Source organism: Henckelia pumila, chromosome 3, assembly GCF_033568475.1.
Source record: "Henckelia pumila isolate YLH828 chromosome 3, ASM3356847v2, whole genome shotgun sequence".
NCBI lineage: Eukaryota > Viridiplantae > Streptophyta > Magnoliopsida > Lamiales > Gesneriaceae > Henckelia > Henckelia pumila.
In genome coordinates, this window is record NC_133122.1 from 30,562,890 (window position 1) to 30,589,403 (window position 26,514).

A 26,514-nucleotide genomic window follows, 5' to 3' on the forward strand; every position below is an offset into this window, starting at 1 on the left:
TATCCACATACAAATGCAACAACACAATTTAGTAACCAAACAGTGAATATACTAATCTAAACGGTGTGAGCAAGGAAGGGTATAGCATGCCTTTGAGTTTAAAATGCACGAAAAACCTATACAGTTGCGGTTGCGCATATCGAGATTCGGAAATCTCATAATTGTCCAATTTTGGAAGCTCAAATTCCTAAACTGCTGATTTCTGCCTCTAATTATCCTCAACGGGCTTCCGATCTGCAAAAAATCATATGATGTTGAAAAGTCAACCCTGGTCAACTCTGGTCAAACTTTGACCAAAAATTACCGAACTTTATTGCGCTCTCACCGTTTAACGATTTTGAATCTCGACTCAAAACTTGGATATTAGGATCCATCATGTCGAACCGGTCAAAAATGGTTAGCATGTCGACGGACGGCGGCTCGCCAGAGAAGACGGTGGCGGCGCGGCGGCGATCTGCAAAACTACTCTAAAAATTCTGAAATTTTGCAGACTTGTAGAACTCAACGAGACGATTCTAATGGACTAAGCCCCGACCAAAGAGGACCACCGAGGCGGCCGGAATCGGCGATTTACAGGTGGTGGCGACAGAGAGCTCTAAGCTCCTATCCATGCGATTTCCGACTGAAAATGATGTAATAAGCTTGGAAAATATTCTACACACATCCTAGAACCTTTTAACAACACAAAAACAACAAGAATCGACCTGAAATCCGACGATTCGCGCGAGGAAGATGATGAATAGTGTCGCCCCTTTCTCGACGTCGTGCTCACCAAATCGGACACCAAAACTTACGATTCTTGATATGGTTGTGATCGCCTCGACAAGAGCTACAAGATGGGATGCTCAATCGACGGCGAAAGGGGGCGGGCGGCGGGCGGCGACGGCGGGACGTGAATGGGGGGGTTAGGGTTTAGTGTGTGATTTAGGTGTTTAGTGCGTGAGAGAGAGTGGACCACTTAATATTATAAAATTTGGTCCTAAAATGACCCGGTCTGATCCATTTTAATGCTCTTGTGTTATTTTACTCTAATATGTAATTTAACACATTTTTACAATTATCTGAAATAGCAAACTTTGACCCGGAAACTAGACCAGTTAATTCACAATAAATAAATTAAGTCAATTTTAGGCTTTGACCAGTGACCCAAACTGATTATTTTCTCAAAATTAAATTATCTGGCATCAATAATTATTTTTAATTCCATTATCTCAATAATTATCTCAAAATGCCAAAATTATCAGATATTAAGAAATAGTCAAACTCATTGACTAATTGGCACGTGTATTTTGTAAATACACTCTATAAATCATTTGTCAGTAATAATTATTTTTTCCAACTCAATAATTATTTTAATTTCCAATTAATTTGGTAATAAATTTTTGGGGCATTACAACTCTCCCCCGCTTAAATGGAATTTCGTTCTCGAAATTGGAGTAAGTACCGATAAGCTCTGGACAATACGTTCGCATAACGACCTTGGCCTCCGAGAGAGCCTCCTCCTCTGACTGATTCTAACACCGGACCTTGACCAAGGGAAAAACTTGCGTTCTAAGTATTTGCTCCTCCCGTGCTAAGATCTGCTCTAGTCGTTCCTCGGACGACAAGTCTGACGCCAACTGCAGAGGCTCATATCCATAACGCATCACGCCCTTCATGGGCGCAATCCTCACAAACACAAGGTCTCCAACAGCAAACTCGAGGTCTCATAGTCATCGATCAGCATAACTCTTCTGACGACTCTATGTGACCCTCATCTTGTCCCAAATTTGAACCACGATATCTGTAGCCTGCTGAACTAACTCGGAACCTAAGAGAATCCTCTCGCCAACAACGTTCCAATGCACGGAAGATCTACACCTTGTTTCGAAAAAGTATCGTGTGGAGCCATACCTATGGACGCCAGACAACTGATGCTTTAGGTGAACTCCAGTAACGATAGTCTCGACTCCTAAGAGCTCTGAAATTCAATCACAATAGGATCTCAACAAAACCTCAATATCAACTGTCCCACGATTCTATCTGGTGCCCGCCAAACACTAAATTCCAATGGTGCTAACAATCACTATCAGTTACGAGCCAAAACAATGTCAAGACGACGTTCAGTATAACTCAGCTCAATAAATAACTTGATGGGTCATAATAAAATCGAAATCGAAGAGACATGGTTCAGAACAATATCAAAATACAATAATCTGGAAAACAAATCTGCAAAAAGAAAACACCTCGTTTGCAGTCTAATACAAGGGGTGAGCGAATCAATTCAAGGCTCCATGAACAATGGATACGAGCCAATCAATAAACATCAAATCAGATGATCAACTGCCAATAGGTATGACATCATGTCCACCATCAATACAAATCAAAATCAAGGTTGTCAGCGTGGCTTACACACGAGGAAATCCGCACGCACTCAACGAAAATGAAAAAAAATCTCAAGGTGTAATCCGATGTCAACAAAATAAAATCGAGATCCCAATGAAATAGAATAACAATACTCACCCAAATCAATATCCATGTCCAGATTTAGAATTCAAGTTCTCAAGAAATATGAATTTCCAAAATTCATAACCGAAATATCATTCGAAGCCAAATTGACTGAATCTTCAATGAACAATGTCATGAGAATCAAGGAATGCATGAACTACAAGAAGAATTCTAATATTTTCGGAAAGAATCGATAAAATGACTTTCGTAACTGATTTTTCTCTATCCCAAAAGCACATTCTCAATCCCTCACAAAATCAACTAAACGTCAATCAATACTTAATTACTCAATTAGGACTATCACCAAATTCTCAAATTTCATATCTGCAACAAACTAATTCATCTCTCAATAATACCCTTCACCCAAATCATTTGGCTCAACGATTCCTGAGAAAAATAAAATCTAAATTCCTCAATAGCAATCAATCAAATCTCTAAGAGAATTCTCAAAACATTCTCTCCGACCCAACATTCGCATCTAACATATAGCAAACAATTACTAAAATTCTCAAAAACTACTGAGAGATAAAAGAATGTGTAGTTCCATAATTTAGCAACACAAACGTAACAATACCTCTAAGGCTACTCTTCCCTGTACGCAAAAGATTTCCTAACAGATATAGGCCGTTCCTCTAGAGCAACCAATTAGCATCCTAAGTTCAATCTTGAGCATGCTAATTTAACCAATTCCCAATTCTCATCCTACACATCCATTTCTAAAACACAAGTACAATAGTCAAGCAATTTCCAATGCAAATCTTAACTAAGCATCCCATTAACTGAAATTTAAGAACGCAAATTAAGACTATCCGCGATAAGAGAAGTATCATGATCTGCATCCTCAGCCTGCACCACAAACAAGCGCCTTGTGGTCTGCCTCGCCCTGTGAAAGTTCCATGAAATTGTTCCGGATCCTCGCAATGGTAGCACCTGCCTGAGCCAACCAAACACTTTCCAGCATGAGGCCTCTGACACTGTCTGTAAGAAGGTACCCCTTCAGTGCTAAGGGCAACTGCCCCCTAATGATGTTGTCTTTGCTGGCCCTGCGGCCTCTGCTGCCGCCGCTGCTGCGGTCTAAGAGAATCTGAGCCCTTAGACGACCCAAAATAAGACTTCTTTGCTGGCTGCTGCAAGGAATGTCCTCTAGATGACTGCTGGAACTGTCTCTGCTTCTAGGAGTCAACCTGCATCTCATTCCTCCCTTCTCGGATTGGCACGCTCGACTAACCGCTACCTTGTGCTTCGTCACATCTGCCATGGAAACATATGCTTGATGTCGGACCTCAAGTTCCCAGTAAAATGCCGCAGCCTCTCTCCATTGTAGCAATCCTGGGCACGAAGTGACACTCCCGCTTGAATTTCCTCGGATACTTGGCCACAGTCCTGTCTTCCTATCGAAGGCTCATGAAGTCACGAATCAGATGGCCTCGCACATCCTCTGTGAAGTACTTTTCAAATAAAGCCGTCTTGAAATCCCTTCAAATCATCCTGGTCAGATCAAGACCAGTCGCTGCGTCTTCCCACCAGAGAGTTGCATCGTCCTTTAACATGTAGATTGCGCATCTGACCCAATCAACATCCTGGGTCCCCATGAAGGCAAATATCGTCTACAATGCTAGAATCTACTCCCCAGCCACAAGTGGATCACGGGTCCACGCAAAATCCTTCGATCCTTGCTTGCAGAACCTCTCAGTGATGTCCTCCTCGTGCGCCCTCCTAAGCTGTCCAGCCTGATGCTCAAGTAAACTCGTGATACTAGCTAGCATGTCCATGCTGGCCCTCTCAAAAGATGCGAGTGGTAGAGCAGCAGGTGAAGGTAGAGGCGAAGGTGGATCCTGATTACCCGCATCGCAAACTATGCGACTCGGAGACATACTGCAATTCCCAATAATCCCTCACGCAACCGTAGTGCATAGCTATGTATTTTAATTTAAAAGCCTTATAACATGAATTTCAGTGAAAAATAACTCATGGGTCCCATTCGTAAAACATAATTAAATGCATTTAAAACTCACAGACTGGTAGTGCGACTTTTGAGCTCCACGTAGCAGACTAGTCAACCCTCTAAGGACCTTTCTCTGATACCAAATGAAACGACCCTAACTCGAAGGAATTTTTTTTAAAAATATTACATATATGCCCATACATATATGCATCTATACTTAAAATAGATTTTCATAAAATTTAATACATAATAAAAAGTGATTGCATCTTAAAAGTTTAAAAACTCAAACAGGTTAAAATCCATGCAAACGACTATAATCTCAAAAGTATGCAAACTAATGAAAAATAGTAAACATGTGCGGAAAATAGCTCAATACATAAAATATCTCATCATAAACTAAATCAACTGAAACATGAGCTGACGAAGGTCACGGGTATGCTAGCTTGCCATGGATGCACAGAGGTCTTCACCACCAGTCGGGACCACAACCTCCTGAATAACATAAAACTCACCTGCACACCATTTAGATCTAGTAAGCCTAAAGGCCCAGCATGATCTACCTTTAATAACGAGTACTACTAAATAAAACCACATGCAAGCACATAACGTATATAAAAATAACCTGAGGATTCTAATGCATGCATGATCGTAAAATCATATGCATAACTGCGTCGTAATCTAAATCATAACATAATACGTAACATAATACATTACATAAGCATTGACAGGTCATAAACATAAAAATCATTTTCTGTGGGTCATATCAGTGAAGTGTAACCTAATTCGATTGATCAATCCAAATCCATCGTACGTGGTGGCAGCCTGTGGGGTGTACCCCTAACGCCCTATGCCACTTCACCCAACCTTTGGAGATCCATAGGCTCATAATCGTAAGTGGAAAGGTCATCGGGCCCGGTATCCCGACCTCCAGTCCCGTGTTTGTCACAAATCACTTCAACTTCCCAAAAATATTTTCTTTACATGCCCGTTATCTCATCATAAAATACATGCATGAATCATGAATTTAGAAATATCATTTTCTTAAAATTTTTGCCCGTAAATATATATTTAATTTATTTTCCATAAAAATCATATTTATATCAAAATATACATATACATCTATTAAATATATATTTACGGACTATTTTGTTTGCCACTGGCTAGTTCGAGTTGTTGCCCCTTAACTAAAGCCCATAAACTTAGACTGACTCGTTAACATTTATACTGGCCCAAAAATACTTAGACTAGCTTCATCACACTTAAAATGACCCAGATCAAACTTAGATTGGCCCAATAGTACCGAGCCTGACTTAGAATTTAGCTCAACCAAATAATTAAACAACTTAGGCTCATTAACGAATTTAGCCCAATTAATAAATTAAGCCCCCAATAACTATCTTAAGTCCAACAAACTTGACTCAATAACTAAATCAATTCATGCAAGCCCAAATAACATTTTAGCTCAAATAAACAACTCAAGCCCAATAAACATATTAGACCCAATAAATAAATTAAGTCCAATAAACATCTTAGACCCAATAACAAAAATTGACCCAATGAATAAACCAAACACTTGGACTCCTAAATAAATTACCCGGCTCAAAATAAAATAATCCGGAACCAAAGCATAACATATGACCCTAATACACTTTACCCGACCCGGACAACCCACTCGTCCGAGCCCTGCCTGAGTTGCCTGCTAAATAGACCACCCTTACAACCATCCAACTGTTCACCTAGCCGACACAAGTTCAAGACATCTTAAACCAACACCCAAAGGGACCTAATCCAACCATCAACCATTGAACAACAACTAAGACCTAGCCATGGCAGAAAAATCATTCACAATACATAAAAACGTGAATAATGCCTGAGTTAAAATTTGTGCTATTATATCCACATACAAATGCAACAACACAATTTAGTAACCAAACAGTGAATATACTGATCTAAACGATGTAAGAAAGGAAGGGTATAACATGCCTTTGCGTTTAAAACACACGAAAAACCTATACAGTTGCGGTTGCGCGTATCGGGACTCGGAAATCTCATAATTGTCCAATTTTGGAAGCTCAAATTCCTAAACTGTTGATTTCTGCCACTAATTATCCTCAACGGGCTTTCGATCTGCGAAAAATCATATGATGGTCAAAAGTCAACTCTGGTCAAACTTTGCCAAAAAATTACCGAAATTTATTGCGCTCTGACCGCTTAACGATTTCGAATCTTGACTAAAAAATTGGATATTAGGATCCATCACGTCGAACTGGTCAAAAATGGTTAGCATGTCGACGGCCGGTGGCTCGCCGGAGAAGACGGCGGCGACGGTGGCGGCGCGGAGGCGATATGCAAAACTACTACAAAAATTCTGAAATTTTGCAGGCTTGTAGAACTCGACGAGATGATTCTAATGGACTAAGCCCCGACAAAAGAGGACCACCGAGGCGGCCGGAATCGGCGATTTACAGGAGGTGGCGGCGGCGAGCTCTAAGCTCTGATCCATGCGATTTTCGACTGAAAATGTTGTAATAAGCTTGAGAAATAATCTACACACATCCTAGAACCTTTTAAAAACACAAAAACAACAAGAATCGACCTGAAATCCGACGATTCGCGCGAGAAAGATGATGAATAGTGTCGCCCCTTTCTCGACGTCGTGCTCACCAAATCGGATACCAAAATCACGAATCTTGGTATGGTTGTGATCGCCTCGACGAGAGCTACAAGATGGCATGCTCAATCGACGGCGAAAGGCGGCGGGCGACGGTCGGCGACGGCGGGACGTGAATGGGGGTTATGGTTTAGTGTGTATTTAGGTGTTTAGTGCGTGAGAGAGAGTGTACCACTTAATATTATAAAATTTGGTACTAAAATGACCCGATATGATCATTTTAATGTTCTTGTGTTATTTTACTCCAATATGTAATTTAACACATTTTTACAATTATCTGAAATAGCGAACTTTGACCCGGCAACTAGACCAGTTAATTTCCAATAAATAAATTGAGTCAATTTTAGGCTTTGACCAGTGACCCAAACTGATTATTTTCTCCAAATTAAATAATCTCGCATCAATAATTATTTTTAATTCCATTATCTCAATAATTATCTAAAAATGCCAAAATTATCAGATATTAAGAAATAGTCAAACTCATTGACTAATTGGCACGTGTATTTTGCAAATACACTCTATAACTCATTTGGCAGTAATAATTATTTTTTTCCAACTCAATAATTATTTTAATTGCCAATTAATTCGGTATTAAATTTTTGGGGCGTTACAATGTTAGTATAGTTATTTTTTGTTTATGTAACCTTTAGTTAGACAAATGAATTTAATGTAATTTCTGTCATATTTTGTGGCTATGAATGAAGAAATTTTATTATGTATTTATGTTAATAAGTAATTCATTTTTATTTTGCATGTAATTTGTTAATGTAAAGTCTGTAGAGAGAAAGAAAATAGTCAATAATATAAATCGTATAAAATTGCATCAAATATAACAATGTTCAATTATGTAAAGTTGCATTCAAAATCAAACATCAGTAATTGAATAACAACATTAAAAGCCATGTTTTCAAAACCTGCCCCGACCCGGAATCGGTCACTGGTGCGGTCCACATTACTCTTAAAAATCGTTCTCAAGGTCAAAACCAGTCAAGAACCATTCGAACCGGTTAAAACTGGCCAAGAACCGGTCAAGAACCGGTTCAACCGGTTTTCCAATTTTTTATTTTTTTAAAATTTAGTTTTTTTTTTAATTTTAAAATCTTAATTTAATATTTTAGTATATATATACAAGATTATTTGAAATTTGTAATTCATTTAAAAATATTATTTTACTAATATTAGAGTTTTTTAATTAATTTATTTATTTTAAAATATATATAACTATAATTAATATTTTGCTATTTATATACATCTTTTAGGTTTTTAAAAATTTTAAATATATTATTAATTATATTATATTATATAAACGATTTTTTGGTCCGATCGTCCGGTTAAAACGGTCAGACCGGTTGGACCGTTTTTTTAAAATAAACCGGTTTGATTACGTGTCTGATTATGAAAACATTTATTAAAAGTGTAACATTGTTCATTCAACCTGCAATCCATATGACATCAAAACCTGTAATAGATACCAAGCATGTCTCCACTTCCATCTCCACTCTCTATAAAAAAAAAAATTAGAATATCAAGTCTTTCATCTCATAAATTGAAACAAAAAATATTTCTTGAAAAAAATATATACTGAACAAGTTGATTTAAATCTAAAATCCTTATCTTGAAGAACTTGTCGTTGCAAAGGTAGCAACACATGCATGTATTTGATAGGATCATAATATTTATAATTTTAGTATCGTATTCCTTGGGTTTTCATCTTTTTAATATGCTTAATTGATACATTTTTATGTTATTTTCTAGTTGGAGTGAATTTGATGATCTTGGAGAAAATTTGGGCGAAAAATGTGATTTCTATCCCATTTGAAGTTGCCAAGATGAAGTTTTGAAAGAAGGACAAAACCATAAGAAGTTTTGAAGCAAGGTGTGGGCACGTCCTGTGACTACTTCGCGGCTGCCTTAAATTGCATGGGAGAGTTCAAAAATTTGGAATTAAATACCATATTTTAGGAGTCCTAATTATGGTATTTAATTGATGGAAAACTTTTGAAGAGAAGAGTTTTTAGATGAAGAAATATTCTTGGAGATTTTTTCTATTTCAAAATATCTACATTATCTTTTAGTTAGACTTTATTTTTTCTAGGTTTTATATATTATTTTTTCTTTCCTTCTAGATTTTTACACGTTAGTTTTCATTTTTTTTGGGAAGAGATTCTGCATCTTCTCTTGAACGCTTGAAACAGCCAGATATTTAGAAATTTTCTTTTCTTCTTCTTCTTCATAGTTTCTAGGTTTGATCTTTTATATTTTTCTATGGAGATTATGAAGGCAACTATGCATGGCTAAGGTTTTAGTTCTGATTCAAGGAATATTTTTCTTGTATTTCAATTTATCACTGTGAGGTTTTGAGATTAAATTGAGATTCTTGTTTGGTTTCGAGTATTCATTGATTTATGCTTTATTTTCATGAAAGTTGAATGTTGATTAATCTGACAAATTAATTTTATTTACTTATTTCAAATGCTATCCATGAATTTATTGATCCGTAATTGTCATGAATGATTGGTACTGAGAAGCGATAGATTAGGTGTGTGATACCCCTGTCCCACATGGGAAAAATAAAGGATTTAAAATGAGTTTATAATGAGCTACAATGGACTTATATTGCAACTTGGGTTAATCATTTTCGTAAAATGAGGACGAATACGTAGTTGCTATAGGGGTCCATTGTGCAGTCGCGCAGGCATGGGCCTGGTCCCGAGACATGACAGAATGGTATCAAAGACGGTCACCAGCCGACAGACCCTGGAAAATAAGTGTTATGCGGAGCAAAGTGACACGTGTGTGGGAGCCACCTCTTGAACCTGCGGGGCAAAGTGCTACATGACGGTTGCCACCTCTTGAACCCATAGGAGCCACCTCTAGATTCTCGGTGCTGGTGGATCGAGAGTCCAGGTCTCGACGAGAACGTCGCGTTCTGAAGGAGGGGTGATTGTGATACCCATGTCCTACATGAAAAAATGAAGGATTTAAAATGAGTTTATAATGGGCTACAATGGACTTCATAGCAACTTGAGTTAATCATTTTCGTAAAGCGAGACGAATACGAAGTAGTTGCTATAGAGGCCCATTGTGTGCAGTCGCGCAGACGCGGGCCTGAGCTCGGGGCGTGACAAGGTTTGTTGTGCTATCATAGCATATTTAATCTAAATAAATTAACGAAACTAGATTTAACAATATTAGCTATCTCGATTGTTAAATTTTGAGATTAACTGTTTTTACGAATCGAAAAGCTATTTTTAATCAACATGGAATGCTATCGTGCCCAGTTGATTATTGATAAGTTTTGACTGGATGCCGGGTTTGGTCAATTAAAATTGGAAAACACAAGAGTTTTAGTTGATATCCCTATTATTCTAAGGTTAATTGTTTAAAATTAAATGAATGAAATATTTGTTGGCTGATGATTAGTGATATAATTGGAATACGAAAATCTCTTGAATCAGAGTTTGGTAAATATTGAATTTTGAATTTAATTAATTTTTCATCTCATTTATTTAATTCTCGCATTATTTTTATTTTTATTTTTTTTACTTCATACCAAAACCCCCCCTTTTTTACTGAAATTTCTTGAAAGAAATAAATCTCTGTTCCCTATGGATTCGACCCTACTCACCATTACACTCATTTTTGTTAGGGAGTAGGAATTTTAAATTTTTTGGTTTGACGACAGGCCTATCAGTATTTCTTGTATTTGTTCCAACAACAAGAGATCTTGCACTGGAGCTTGCATTTGTTCCTTGAGTTGAACCATGAATAACAACGGTTTTAGCTATGTTAGAGCTTCCCTCTCCAGTTACACTTGCTCTTGATCTTGTTATCACTCTCGCTATTTCTCTTGCACTTGCACTGACACTTGCATTTCCTTCTAGACTTTCCATTCCACTGGATTGCGTATTTAGTTTGGTATAATGGTCCATCCACACCCTTGTTGGAGCATGGTCAATGTCCTAAGAAGAATAAAATATTTTTGTGTTTATGTCAAGCTTGCAACAAAGTAATACACAAACTGCTCCTACCCTTGGATGTCTATTTGATGATCTAGTTGAAGATGGTTGAGGAAAACTTCCATCTTGTTGTGTTTTCTACCATAAATTAAAAAAAAATTATGTAAATAAATACATGACAAAAGTGCATTGGCAGTTAAGTTAAGCAGTGATAGTCCAATTGATGATTAATGAAGAGTTGTATTTGAAATACGTCTTGCTGACCTCCTTGGTGTCTGCTTTAATGCTTTCGATATTTATGTTTCTCGACTCTCGTTTCTCTGTCCATCACCCCCTTATCATTGAAAGTTGAGCCAAAATATTTGAGAAACATTTATATTGATTTTTTTGAATAGGTTGTTACATGGTTCTTTTTTTCTTTAAATTTAAATTTTGGATAAATTCATTTTTTACAAGTTGTTATGTTGTGTCCTAGTTCCAAGAATTTTGAACTTCTAGCCAAACGAACTGGTGGAATTTCTTGGAGACATTCTCAAGCTTTCTAGTAGATAGCATATAATTTTGGATCTATTTGGGAAATACTATTCGTTTAAATATTAAAATCATTTTTTGTTTATGGGAAAATTGCATATATCACCCCTGTGAAATCCCGTGTTCGCTGATTGCCCCTTGTGAATTTTTTTGAGCTAAAAACCCCTGTGTTTCCGGATCTATAGCACGCGCACCCCTCTTGCTGTGTTTTGTGGCCCACGCGTTGATAGATGTGAAAATGCAAGGGTTTTTTTTTATAAATTTGGTCCAAAATACCCTTAAATCATACCCATTCAGTTCGACCATTGAACTCGTCACCTTCATCTTCTCCGATCACGACTCCGGCCAGCCATATTTCCGACATTCCTTGCTTGATTTAGACTCCTCTTCACCTCTCCTACAAGCCTCGACATTTTTCTCTTCATTTTTCCCCTCAATATGTCGAGCTACAGCTCCAATCTTACGTTGGTAATCATCACGAAGCCGACTAGTTTTCCTTAATTTCCGACCAACTCCGACCACCAATCTTCCAAAGAAACCTCGATCTGTGACCCTCTCTTCCATACGAACAAAACACACACATCAATTTCCCCGATTCGTACTTCCTTTGGAAAGATAAGATATGGGCAATTTCGTCATTTTTATGGTAAAATTCTGAATGGTATGCGTGTGCTACAGATCCAAAAACACAGGGGGTTTTTAGCTAAAAAATATTACACAAGGGGTTATCAGCGAACCCGGGATATCACAGGGGTGATATATGCAATTTTCCCTTTGTTTATTGTAGTACCAGCCTTCCAAAACAGATCATTCAATTCTACTCAATTGTACTTTTTTTAGGTTTTGGTACATGTGTCTTAAGCAATACATATGTTGAGAAACAGGTACTAAATCTTTCAGGGTTCAACAAGACGATTTTGTCTATTTGAGATAAAATCCCACTTATCCTCATCCAACACTCCTACATCATCTAACAAATTTTTATGAAACCAAGTTTAGTGTTCTCTATTATCTACTTGTACTCTGTACTACAACCAATGCAATGAGAACCATATTTATTATCATGCTTACAAACAGCCACTAATAGCTTTCCACCATGTACTATCTTTAAAAAACAACCATACAGTCTTAATAATTGGTCTACACACTGACACACACAAAAAAATAGCTTTTATTGCTTTCAAATTAAAAAAACTTATCAAAGGTTGGTGGCTCAAAATATTTCGTACTCCTAATTGTAATCTTGTTGCCTGGATTAAACTTCAAATAATAGAATCTTCAGAACTCATAACCATTAGAAAAAAACTATAATCAATTTTTTTTTAAAAAAAATATTGACTAGCCAAACCCAAATGGACAACACTAAACATATGCTCCGCCCTCACCATTAATGTAGTGTGTCCAATATATTTTTGTGTTAATTGTTTAGATATATATACAACACATGTCATATCCGAGATGCTACCATGAGGATATTGCCCGCGTGAATCGAATGATCCAATTTTAATTTGATCATATGAGGTTTTTTTTTAGTGAACTCCACATAATCATATTAAGAGAGTGTTTGCAAAAAAATGTACTTTTGTAGAAGTGATTAATTTGTACATTATAGAAAAGTTAAGAAAAATCAAAAGTTGTTAGTGGTTTGGAAATAATGTGAAAATCTAAAAATCAAAAGTTGTTAGTGTTTGATAAATAAGTAATTAGAGTGATTTTAACATTGACTTTTTTTATTAAAATCACTTTTGGAGAATCATAATCACCATATGACTAGATTTTGGATTTTTTTTCAATTAAGTTAAGCATAAGCTAACACATAATTTAGGTTTAAGAAACACACAATAGTGATTTTTTTTAAGTCAAAATCTAGCAAACACTTTTTTTTAATGATTGCAAACACTCTCTAAGTATGAAAACATTGCCCTCAGGGCATCTCCAGCCCTTCTCCAAAATGGAGAATATCACCATTTTGGAGAATATAATTTGCTCCAACCCATCTTCATTTTGGTTCTCCAAAATGGAGATGGCTACAGTGATTCTCCAGAATCACTGTAGAATTGGAGAATGCATTTGGAGCATCATCTCAATTACGAAAATGCCATTTCAATTTTTTTCTTTATTTTTTTGGGTTTGTTTAACATGTATTAAATATTTTATTCTTGTTAAAATGTTTTTTTAAAATGTATTCAATATTTTTTTAATTTATTATAATTAAATTATATTGAAGACAAATAATAATAATAATAATAATAATAATAATAATAATAATATTAATAATAATAACTAAATAAGATCGTGACTAAAAAATATCAAAAAAATTAAATAAAATAAAAAGTTTGAAATGAACATTAGTGTCTAATTTGGAATATTAGTGTTTAATTATATATGTAGTTTATAATTATCTCGATTTATGCATGTAATTTTCTATTTTGTGAATGTTTGCAATTTGATGTAAAATAAATGTATTATTTTTTTAAAATAATCGAGTCGTATTTAATTTAGTTTATTTATATAATTATTATTTTTCTTATATTAATGAATTTGGAGTTAAAAATAATAAAATAGAGAATTTTATTAAAAATAGAGAATATGGGTTGGAGAAGATTTTTGAAATAGAGAATTGAATAGTAGTATTTTGGAGAATAGAGTACTCCAAAATGGAGAGCAAAGCTGGAGATGCCCTCATGGTAGCAAGAAGTCAAGAACTCAACAGTTCTTGCCATAACTATATTTTTCGCATATCCAACACAACAAATTAAACTTTTGTGCTTCCTCACGCATAAAAAATTCATGAATTAAACCAGGAAAAAGCCCCCGAATTACAACCAAATTAATGCTTTCATACTTAATAAGTAATAACTATAGATTTTGATCGATGATCTCCTTGTAGCAATAACTCAACCGTTTTTGCTGTATTTTTCGCATTTGCATATCCAACACGACACAGAGCCAACTAAAACCTGAATTACAACCAATATTTAATTCTAAATTTGCATAGCATAAATAGGTATTAAATATTGAAGAATTTATAGAAATATATCCAAGTTGGAAATGTACGTGGAACTAATTAACACACTAATCAAGGAAAAATGAGACTGACCAAGGAATAATATGTAATTCTAAATAGTACTTAATTCGTTTCAAGTGGGAAAAAAAATTCTTTGCAACATTTTTTGTATCATTCTTTGTGACATTATATTCCAAATAATTAAGTCGTAACTTCTTTTAACTTTCTATAATCAATGCATGTGATAAATTTCCATTTGTGATACAGAGATTGTTAATTACAACACAAAAATGTTATTGAAGATTTGTTATCGACGTTTCATGCTTCATTGTGAATACAAGATCATTAAAGTGGACACCCTTTTGAAAAAAAATAAAATAAATAACGTGGGATATATCAAACTCACTCCATGATCAACTTTGAATCACATATAATTCTAGAAATAATCAAGTATTGTTTTGAAAGCAAACTGAGATGGATACATATTGGATTGTTTTGTAGGAGTATTCAAGAATTAAACTATAGATAGTTTGGATATATACATATATAATGTGTACAATGGGAATATCTGGCCGAGATATATACACAATGCATGTTATTTAAGAATTTAAGAAAAAAAATTAGTCTTTTAAAAAAATTAAAAATTAGAGTCATGAAAATGAAAACATTTGGTTTCAAGCTATTAAAAAAAATAATGTTGGTTATATATTTATTATATGCATGCGTTAGATGACTATGTCCGAGAAGGGGTGTGAATAAATTGAATCGACAAATACAAACCATTTTTAGTATTTTCTTTTAGTTGGCTCGAAAAATGAAATAACTTGGCTTGAGTTCATTTCAACTTGAAGTTCTAAGCGTAGGTTTCCACGTGCATCCGTGCCTAAAACAACTTCGATTGTCTTGAAATTTTCACGGTAGGATCGTCTCGAAAATACAAATCCAACGATATATGATATGATACAAATTTCAGTTTCGGTAATCGGAAATGAGAAGATGACCGGAAATTAGGTGAAATATGCAATTTTCGGTCATCTTCCTATTTCCGAACACTGAGGTTGAAATTTATATCATATAATATATCATTGGATTCGTATTTTCAAGACAATCCTACCGTGAAAATTTCAAAACAATCGAATTTGTTTTAGGCACGGGTGCACGTGGAAACCTAGGGTGCATGGGATCAAAACTCTCTATATATATATAAATCATGTTATGAAACATTGTCACTCCGAAAAATGACTTGAAGCGTGTCCGTCGGATATATCGATCAACAACATAGATATGGTAAAGACACGATAGGAATACGTGTCGGGCACGCCACGCGATGTGTACGATGATTAAGACGTCGAAAATATAATTGGACACGACGGTAATGTCGCGAGGACACCGCTATGCGGGTGTGTCGTAAAGACGTTCCGCATGAGGGATTTATTTTTCGCAATTTTAGTTTCAAAAAATTAGCATAAAAGGGTGGGAAAAAAATCAAATCTTGGTAAATCTGTTATGCAATACTTTCTAAGTACTTCTGAGTAGTAAATCTAAAAGTATCTCAACATGATCAAACTATTTCTCCTTCTCCACTTCCTTTTCTTGATTTTCATCAACGATGTTACAGCACAAGTGCTAAAGAGTTCAAAACAATCAGGCAATTTCAAGCCAAGCATAGCTCTTGTGACCGGTTTTCTATCCGCCACGTTTCTGCTAACATTTCTCCTCCTTGTGTATGCCAAATTCTGCCACCAAAGGGCCAATAATGCTGGGAGCAGTACTAGCCTACGGGTTCGAGTCCGAGACGGGATGTTACGGATGGGGGCTATTGCATCCGGGGTCGACAAAGCAGTGGTGGAATCACTCCCTTCATTCCCATTTTCTTCTATAAGAGGAACGCGGGAGGGGCTCGAATGCGCGGTTTGTTTGTCGAAATTCGAAGACGTTGAGGTTCTCCGGTTGCTGCCAAAGTGTCAGCATGTTTTTCATATCGGTTGTATCGACCAGTGGCTCGAAAGACACTCGACCTGCCCACTCTGTAGGCGGAAGGTTAGTCAAGAAGACGTTTCGGATAGTCGTAGCCTGCAGCAGTTCTCTGGTGAGGGAAGAGATCATGAATCCAATCTTGATCTCTATGTTGAAAGGGAAGAAGATGGACTTGGAGCTTCAAGATTCAGCATTGGTAGGAGGAGCTTCATGTTGTGGTCTCAGAGGGGTGGCAGAGAAGGCGAATTGCCACCACGACGAAGCGTCGATTCGGATCAGTTCAAGAAAGGTTTCCACAGATTCAACCACAGGGTTGTTGGCTATTCTGATGTTCTTTTCAAGAATCGTTGGAGCAACGTGAGCTCTTCCGACCTCATGTTCTTGAACTCGGAGTTTCTTCATGAATCATCGAGTGCAAGATTTATGATGAGTGAGAGCTCCATGGAAGTTGAGGAGATTCAGAAGGAAAATGATGAGATCACGATGAATTCTGATCCTGACTTTGCTTCCACCTCGGATTCGTCGAGGAATTTAGAGTCGGGATCAAACTTTCCCTATCCCATTGACAAGAGATCCATGTCCGAGATAGTCGTTCATCCAAGATTCACAGAGTTTGAGGACAATACAGATTCATATCTTGTCGAAAACAGCGAGTCAGAAAGGATAAGGAGGCTTTGGATACCAATTGCAAGGAAGACAGTGCAGTGGTTTACAGATAGAGAATCAAGGGCTTCTAATCCTCAGGGCCAGTAAATCTATGCATGTAGTACAAGTGTGCAACATATATATATATATATATATAGTGTTCATCGATCGGTTCGGATTCGGGTGGTCGAATCTTTAAGGGTTCTAGATGGTTTATATTTATCGGGATCCATACTTGTTTAGTTCTCTTTGATTATGGTCTAAGAAGCATAGTCTAATAGGTTTGTACATTAAAAACTTGTAATTTTCTTTGTTCTGTAACTTCCAGCTAGTAGTACTTGGAAGGGTAGGATATATATGTACGCACTTGCTTTATAATATTGGCTTGTTAATTAATCTCTCTGCACACTTCGGTTGCAAGTCTTATGAACAATTGCATGTTAATTATTGAACTTGATTCCATTAAATTGGCAGATGATTAGGTCAGGGTGCATGAGCAATCAAAAAAATTGATCCTTGTAATGCTGCATTTACATAAACTACGTACGGATATGACAATGACACGACAGTGATACGTGTCAGACATGTCATATGATGATCCAGAGATTAAGATAAATAAGATTGAACATGTGGGAAGGGGTGATTCTATGCTACACCGGGTGAGATACACTCATTTTGTGTTTTTTATTAAGATGTTCGCGCGAACATTTTGCTGAAAAAAAATCATGTGGATCCCGCCTGTACTTTTTTGTCATTTAGCATGATATTTTTTGTTATTTAAGGATGTTCGCGCGAATATCTCCAAAAAATTAGAGAGTGTTTCACCCGATGTAGCATAGAATCACCCTGTGGAAAGATGATGAAAACCTCATATACTCAGTTATGCTAGTGCCAATTAACACGTTTTGGACACGAGAATTTTGAAAATAGAAAACGATATCATTTGGTTTCGAGCTATTGAACAAGATAACTTGCACTTCATCAAACATTTGTCACAACCGAAAATTGGCTCGTATATATAGTGTATTGGATGTATAAATAACACATGTATATATATATATATATATACATATATATATTATATATATATATGGTAAAGACGCGGTAAAGATATTTGTCGGACACATTATATGTGAAGTATCTACGGATTAAAAAAAATACAAGATATGGTGATGATATACAGGATACGTGTCAGATACGCTACGTGATGTATCCGAAGATTAAAACAGAAAAAGTAATATAAATATAATAAAGATACGACATGGATATGTGTCGAATACGCTATGTAATGTATTAAAAGATTAAGACAGAAAAAATAGCGCATATATAGTAATGACACGACAGAGATACGTGTCGGACATGCCACGAGATGTATCAAAAAATTAAGACCTAAAAAAATAACACTGATGTTGTAGGGATGCGCTACACGCATGTCGAACATGCCATGTAATGTACCCAAAGATTAAAAAAAAAAAAAACATAGATATGGTGAGGACACAACAAAAATACATGTTAGATACACTATATGATGCATCCATAGATTTAGACTAAAAAATAATGAATACTACATTGTTAGTGAGAACACAATGCAGTGTGTCAAAATTGTGTTGCATAATTAAGAGGATTTTTTTAAAAAAAATTAATAAATAAAGTTCTTTAAAATTTTGGATAAAATGTTGAAAACTCAGATTTTAATAATAGTTTATATGTTTTGAATGGTGAACTTTAAAAACTTTATACTTTTTTATTTTACTAGTAAGTGTGACGTGCGTTGCACGTGAGATACACCATGGTAACATTAAGTTTTTTTAGGCTAATGAAAATTAGATATTTATATAGACTTATTTTTGAAAACAAAAGCTTCATTCTACATTTTCAAGTGGGATACGCAATGTTACGAATATAGACTTATATAGATTTATTTGAGAAAGAAAAAGATTAATTCTCCATTAAAAAATTTCAATATTGAAAAGCATAGTGTTCATTCTAAACTCTTGATATTAAAAAGCATTATAAATTCTCCTCCTGCTTAATTTTCACTTTTTGGGTCATGTCTTTGTTTTGTTTCAAATTATTTATCCTTCAATTAAGATCATTAATCCTCATCATTTTCAATCTCTATGGTATATTTTTTGAAGGATGACTGGCTTAGATTTGTTTTCGCGATTTTGCCATTTTCTTCACGCTTTTTAATATATTTTTGGAAAAATAATTTTTTTGGTCCATTAACTTGTCCATTTTTGGTTTTGGTACACTAAATTTTAGTTTCGGCTATTTTGGTCCAAATGTTGATGTGACACCAGAAAATGCTGGTATGACATCGATAAATATAACATGGCACCGAAAAATGCTCACTTGTCAAGCTCTCACGTTAGCAATTGAACAAAAATCATCGAAAATTAAAAGTTAGTATGCCAAAACCCAAAAATAGACAAGTTAATGGACAAAAAAAACATTTTTATTATATTTTTTAAAAAGAATACTATCAGTTTGGTCTATTTTAATCTAATTTATTTACGATCTTTAACTCAATTTTTAGCCTTGTATTTATATCTATAATATTAACCAATTTCTTCCATAGACACATATGAATCTCATGTATCATTACGTGTTAATTTTTTTATCTTGCTTAATTTTGAATGCATTATATAAATTTAAGATTTTATGTTATTAGGAAAAATACACTTGATCTAGTATTGCTTCTCAATATATTTTTCGAACCACCCAAATCGAATTATACCGTACCTACATTTGCAATTTATTTAAGAAAACCGCGATTAAAATATAAATCTTAGACTGGACTGTATTATATGATGAGGTGAATTTTTTTTTAAAACCACATCGAGCGTACTTTTTATTTAATTATTATTTATATATTATGATTATTAAATAAATAAATAAGATATTGCTAATTTACTAATTATATATATATATTTTAAAAATAATACAATTTGTTTGATCTATTTTAACCAATTTATTTACGATGTTTAAGTTTATTGTTAGAACTTGTAATTATAATTATATATCATATATATATATATATATATATATATATATATATATATATATATATATATATATATATATAGAGAGAGAGAGAGAGAGAGAGAGAAATTTCTTCTATAAACACACATATCAATCTCATGTATCACTACGCGTTAATTATTTTTATAATGCTTAATTTTGAATGCAATATTTTAAATTAAAATCTCAAACACAAATTTGACAATAATTCAAACACGTGAAAATCACAATGTAGATACAAATTAATTAGTTAACACACAAAAAGATAAATAAAACACATGTTTACGTTATATATTTAACACAATAAATGAAAAGGTAAGAGAACATTTTTCCATAGAAACACATATATATCTCATATATCACTACGCGTTATTTATTTTTATAATGCTTAATTTTGAATGTACTAGTTAAAATTAAGATCTAAAACACAAATTTGACACAATAATTTAAAGACAAAACACCTCATTATATAACGTAATGCCAAATTTTATTTTATAAAATCGCATCGATCACACCGCTTATTTATTTATTATTTTATATTTTATAATTTTTAATTAAATTTATATCTATTTAGTTTGTCATGCAATATTTATATTTATTAATTACTAAATATATAAATAAGATATTGCTATTTTACTAATTATATCATTTTTTAAAAAACATAATACTATCAGTTTGGTCTATTTTAACTCAATTTATTTATGATCTTTAATTAACTCAATTGTTAGCCATTATATTTTATATATATAATCATATTAAGCAATTTTTTTCATAAACATACATATAAATTTCATGTTTCACTACGTGTTAATTATTTTTATTATGATTAATTTTGAATGCATTATCTAAAATTAAGATCTCAAACACAAATTTGACACAATAATTTAAAGACATACAAATCACAATGTGAATACAATTAATTAGTTAACACACAAAAAAATAAATAAAACACCGATTTAAGTTATTTATTTAACACAATAAATGAAAAAGGTAAGAGGACAACACATTTAACACAATTAAAAATGTATACACAGAAAATGGACATTAAATATAAGAACACAATTATAAGAGAATAACACAAATTTAACACAATTACATATATAAGGGAAATGGACACAATTACAACACATATTTAATTTATTTATTTAACACAATAAATGAAGAAGATAAAAGGACAATACAAACTTAACACAATTAATACAATATGGATATAAGGGCAAAATGGATATTACACAATTCAACTCCTCATTTTTAATAGAATATTAGAATTAGATTTTTTGATTACTTGTTGGATTATAATCTCGATTTGAAAACTTTAGCATTTTACCTAAGTCGACGTGTCGTATGTGCTTGTGCAAAATCTGTTTTTGTACTTTGACTTTATAGATTGATTTTGTTTAGTATTAATTATCTACCAATTAAAAAAATGAAAGATTTTTTTTTGTAAATAATTAATTATAAAAGACGATAAGATTCGGTTTCTATCTGTTAAAAAAGATCGAGAGAGATTGGATTTAATTTTTATGTAAGTGAAAAATCGATATAAATATTTGATTGTTAAGATATTTAATCTTGAAACGTGATGACGACGATGATATTGAACGGTCAACATACAACAAATATTAGGGAGAAATCAATAAATATTTAATCCTGAAAAATCTATTAATATTTGATTGATAAGATATTTAATGTGATGATGATGACGATGATATAAATATTGAACGGTCAACAAATATTAGGAAGAAATTAAATTTTCTCTTTATCGTGGACGCTCTAATATGATATGACACTTTTTACATTTATTTAATCTTTATCAACTATTATTTTTTTAAAAATTACCCGTCAAGTGTATTTCAAATAACCAACTTACTGTTTTTTTTTGAAGTAATCGAACTTTTGCTCACGTTTGTCAGCAGGTTCTACCAAAACAAAGAATTGATCTATGCATACTTAAGAAGTTTAATTTAATTTAATTTAATTAAAAATCAATAACGTCATATGAGATATGCCCGTAAAATGCGAACAGTTTGACTATGAAATCACGAGAAATTTTTTTGAAGTCACAAGAAGTTGTGATCTCATGGCTATGATTCGCGTGGACCAATCCTAATTACACGCTAACTGAATTTGAAAATGGGAACAATACAAATACTTTTAGACTAAAATATAGTTTCATTGTTTCATTGTATGATTGTATCACCGGTTATAACTTCTTTTTTTTTTTTTTAAATATCGTTTATAATTTTTAATAAAACAGTAAAGCTCGTATTTTTTAAAAAAATTATAAGCTTGATTAATGGTCTGTCTTCATTTAGTTGAAGAATAAAATCATCCATGATAGGGAGATAAAGTCAATGGATATATAAATAACTAAAAAGTTCCATTCAAATAACAAACATAGGATCAACTTTGAAATCCTTTTGTCTATGGCACGAGAAAAAAAGAAAATTGAAGATATATATAATGTTTGATCATATCTGCAATGGAGGAGGATTTCTAAACAGGGGCAGTCTTCTCCGGTTCACAGAATCTCTTCCAGAACCAGTGACTCTGATACAGCAAATGAATCTCCTCAATGGGGACCTGTTTCGTTTCGGGTAATAGCAAGTAAATGAAGGTGGTCATGATAAAGATCAAGCCTGCGAATACTAAGAAGATCCCATATTTTAGGTGGCACAGAGCCGCAAGGAAACACTGCGCGATCAATGCGGTGAAGATCATGTTAACACAGACGACCATGCTTTGTCCAGCCGATCTTGTCTCGAGTGGAAAGAGTTCACTCGGGACTAACCAGCCCAAGGGTCCCCAAGATCTTCCGTAGGCGAGCACGAATATGCATATCACCAACACAAGGAAGATACCGGTTGATTTAGGCAGAGTTTTGCCTTCTCCAAACTTTAGAGCCAAAGTAATGGCAGTGGCAACCTGTGTAAGTCAATGTCAGCATTAATGGTTTTATGATTTAAAATAAATGAGTTTGAGAAGATTTGAAGTAAGTACCGAGCAAATGAACAGTTCGCAGCCTGCTTCCAGAAAGAATTTTCGTCTGCCGTATTTGTCGACCAGAAACATGGATATCAGTGTAGCAACAACCAGAGCTGAACTGGTAATCACTGATGAGTAGAGGGATGTGCCTGAGCCGAACCCCAAGGTCTGGAAAAAGACGGGGGCATAGAAGAGAATCGAGTTCATGCCGGTAAGTTGCTGGAATGCCGGTATTCCTAGAGCGCCAAGCACCAACTGGGGTCGGTTTTTTCGCTGCAAAAGATTCCTAAATGGATGCTTTATGGCTTTGGCAGCTTCACTAGCCTCGATAAGGTCTTGAAACTCCGCTTCCACTTTCGGGGTTCCTCTGACCCTCTCCAAGACTTGCCTTGCTTCTTCCAATTTGCCCTGTTCTACGAGACTATTCGGGGTTTCAGGCATGAAAAGTCCACCAACAAACATGAGTATGGCCGGGACTGCAGCTAAGCCGAGTGACAATCGCCACCCCCATGGATGGATTTTTTCAACCCCAGCGTTAACAAAGTTGGCTATCCAAATTCCCAAACAAGTTGTAAGTTGGAACAGCTGGTTAACGCCTCCACGGATCTTAGCTGGAGCCATTTCCGAAAGATACAAAGGGACGGCCTGTTCAAGAATCAGAATATCAAACACACCATGTTGTTTTTCATCTAATTTTCATGTAGAGCATTAATATTTTTGCTTACTTGGTTGCCAAATCCAATGCCGATACCAAGAAGTGCCCTACCGATGATCAGCATTGCAATGTTTTGTGCTGCAGCATTTATGATTGCTCCTGCAAAGAAACTAACGGATCCACAAATGATACTAATTCGTCTACCTCTTCTTCGAGTCACATGGGATGCTCCGAAGGTGGAAATCAACGCCGCAATGTAGAGGGACGACGTAAAGAGAGTCAATATCTGATTATCATATTTACAGTAATCTGTTTCTTTAAGATGTTCATGTTTTCTTCTATATATATGGGGGAAAAATTCCTTGAGAAAATCATCCATGGAAGTCACTCCACCTGTCATACATCCCAAAAAATTTCAACTTTTAAATATTCCACCAAAACCAAATATTCATGTTTTAAATTGAGTTTTTGTTTTTTTTAAGCAATTTGAGGTCAAAATATAAGAAAGAAACAACTGGACGGGGTTAACTGAAAAACAGTGGCAATCCAAAAGTTTAGAAGAATGGACTAAACCAAAATCCCAAAAACTTCTATGCCTATATATGTATAAGCAACGCCAAAAAGCTGAAAAAAACTCACAAGGTTTGATCCCATCTGTAACCCAAAACACAAATACGTATTATCATAAAATCAAATTCAAGGATTCCCATTCTTGTGGTTACCCTTTTGGCCAAATCTTATGAGTCTTATCATTATTTCTCCCATTTCGTTCTCAAAATAAACAACCAGTTCCACAGATCCATTGGAGCAAAACAAGGTTTCGATTCTAACACAGTAAAAATCTCAACAAAAAAAAAACAACGATTCAAGAATCATGAAACACAAATGAATTAGCCCAGAAAACCCGGAAAAGCAAACGAAAAAGAAAATGACAAAACTTTAAGATTCCCATCACAATAATACAAACAACAAAAAAGAATCAAAATCCACAGATAGGGACAAAAAGCTCACCAGAAACGCCAAGATCATAGCCAAACAAAGAACCCCCCATGGACCCAACAATGCAAGCGAAAACGAAATAAGATGTGATTCTATATTCATAAAGATGAGCTCTTGCTCCGCCGCTGGAATCCATAACTCCTCCACCCGCCATGGCCGACCTTTTTTTCCCCCACCCTTCAAGAAATATATATATATAGATACAGAAATGTGGAACAAAACCAAAGCGCTCAGATTTATAGACAGAGGATTGATTGAGTTTCCTCGGATTAGTATTCTATTTATTTGAAAATCTTAAGCGGATAGATACGGAGCATGAATTTCTTCGGACTTGAAACTTTATCGGGAGAAAGTTTCAAAAAATTATATCTTAAAAAAAAATATTTCTATCCGGAGACCATTGTGTTGCCAATTTGGTCAACTTGATGCTCTATCATTGGTTTGTTTCATTTATCCAACTTGGCTTACTTTGACTATTTGTTTCCCATATTTTTGACGTAATTTTCCGTTTTCTATTCTCGTAATTCATCATCATTAATTAATAATTACGAACTAATTATAGTGTGATCCAAAAATAAAATGATGGCGATATCTCATCTGTATCCTCTTCATTTCCTGTATGTAAATATTTTCAATAAATTATGTTTGACCAGGTCCATTTCTTCAATTTTCCTTATTGATTTATGCTGCAGCGTCACAAGATATTCTCGTTTATTATGTTTTTGCATTTTCGTGTGTATATATATATTATGATTTATTTAAAAATCTACGTCTTTTAAAAGCTGATTCTCAATGAATTTGATGAATTTTATAATGAAATAACTGCAAAACTCATTATTTTTTTACACGAACAAAAAAAAAGGCTTATAAGTATTTTCATTCTTATTATCCTAAAATAGTCTTTCTCTTTTAAATTCTCAATCTTATATTTATCCATGTTTTGAAATTCAATAATGTTTTATCTGTTTATAAAATTCAATAATATATTTATATAATTTAAAAAATAATAAAAATTATCACCTTTAGATAAATATTTAATGTTAAATGTACAACCAATATATGATATTTACAACAATTATGTCGTGATATTTAGCTATTATATTGTGATATTTTAAATATTATATCGTCATATTTTGCATTCAATGTAACATGAGATTTGATAAATTAAATTTTTGTATTGATATATTCTCGGATTCTGACCGAGTAATATCAGAATTTGGTAAATCAAATCCCGTATTCTGCAATATTGGTAGGATTTTTGTTACCGCACATTTTGGAACCGAATTAATCCAGTCCGGTAACATCTCTATCGAGTTTTATTCTATACAAACGGATGTTACCATGAATTACAATTTCAACTTCTTGATAGTGTTATTTACCTCGCTCATTGATGAGTATTTAATTATGTCTGGAATATATTATTTTTGATGAATTAAAATTTTAAATTAATTTTTTAATACAATTTATATCAAAATTAAAATGAATCTAATATTTACGTCATTAAGATGATATTTTCTTTTTATAATTTGAAAACCCACTTTTAGTGACTGACCAATCAAAAAATAGTTGCTACGTGTATAAAAGCATCGAGGTTATGATAATATATATATATATATATATGTAGATTAA

The 26,514-nt window shown here is 34.2% G+C and overlaps 2 protein-coding genes across 2 annotated transcripts; one reads left to right on the plus strand and one right to left on the minus strand.

The window, feature by feature from the left end:
* The first annotated feature begins 16,157 nt into the window (after positions 1–16,157).
* Positions 16,158–17,330, plus strand: LOC140888372 (E3 ubiquitin-protein ligase ATL42-like). Its single transcript, XM_073296053.1, has one exon. The coding sequence runs from the start codon at positions 16,158–16,160 to the stop codon at positions 17,328–17,330; it is 1,173 nt and encodes a 390-aa protein (XP_073152154.1).
* A 5,262-nt stretch (positions 17,331–22,592) lies between these two features.
* LOC140887796 (sugar transport protein 14) lies at positions 22,593–25,264 on the minus strand. The gene is made up of 4 exons (XM_073295284.1): positions 24,898–25,264; positions 23,957–24,279; positions 23,247–23,876; positions 22,593–23,171 (listed from the first exon to the last, which is right to left on the minus strand). Exons 1-4 carry the CDS (start codon positions 25,037–25,039, stop codon positions 22,743–22,745), a joined length of 1,524 nt encoding a protein of 507 aa, XP_073151385.1. The 5' UTR covers positions 25,040–25,264; the 3' UTR covers positions 22,593–22,742.
* Positions 25,265–26,514: the final 1,250 nt, after the last annotated feature.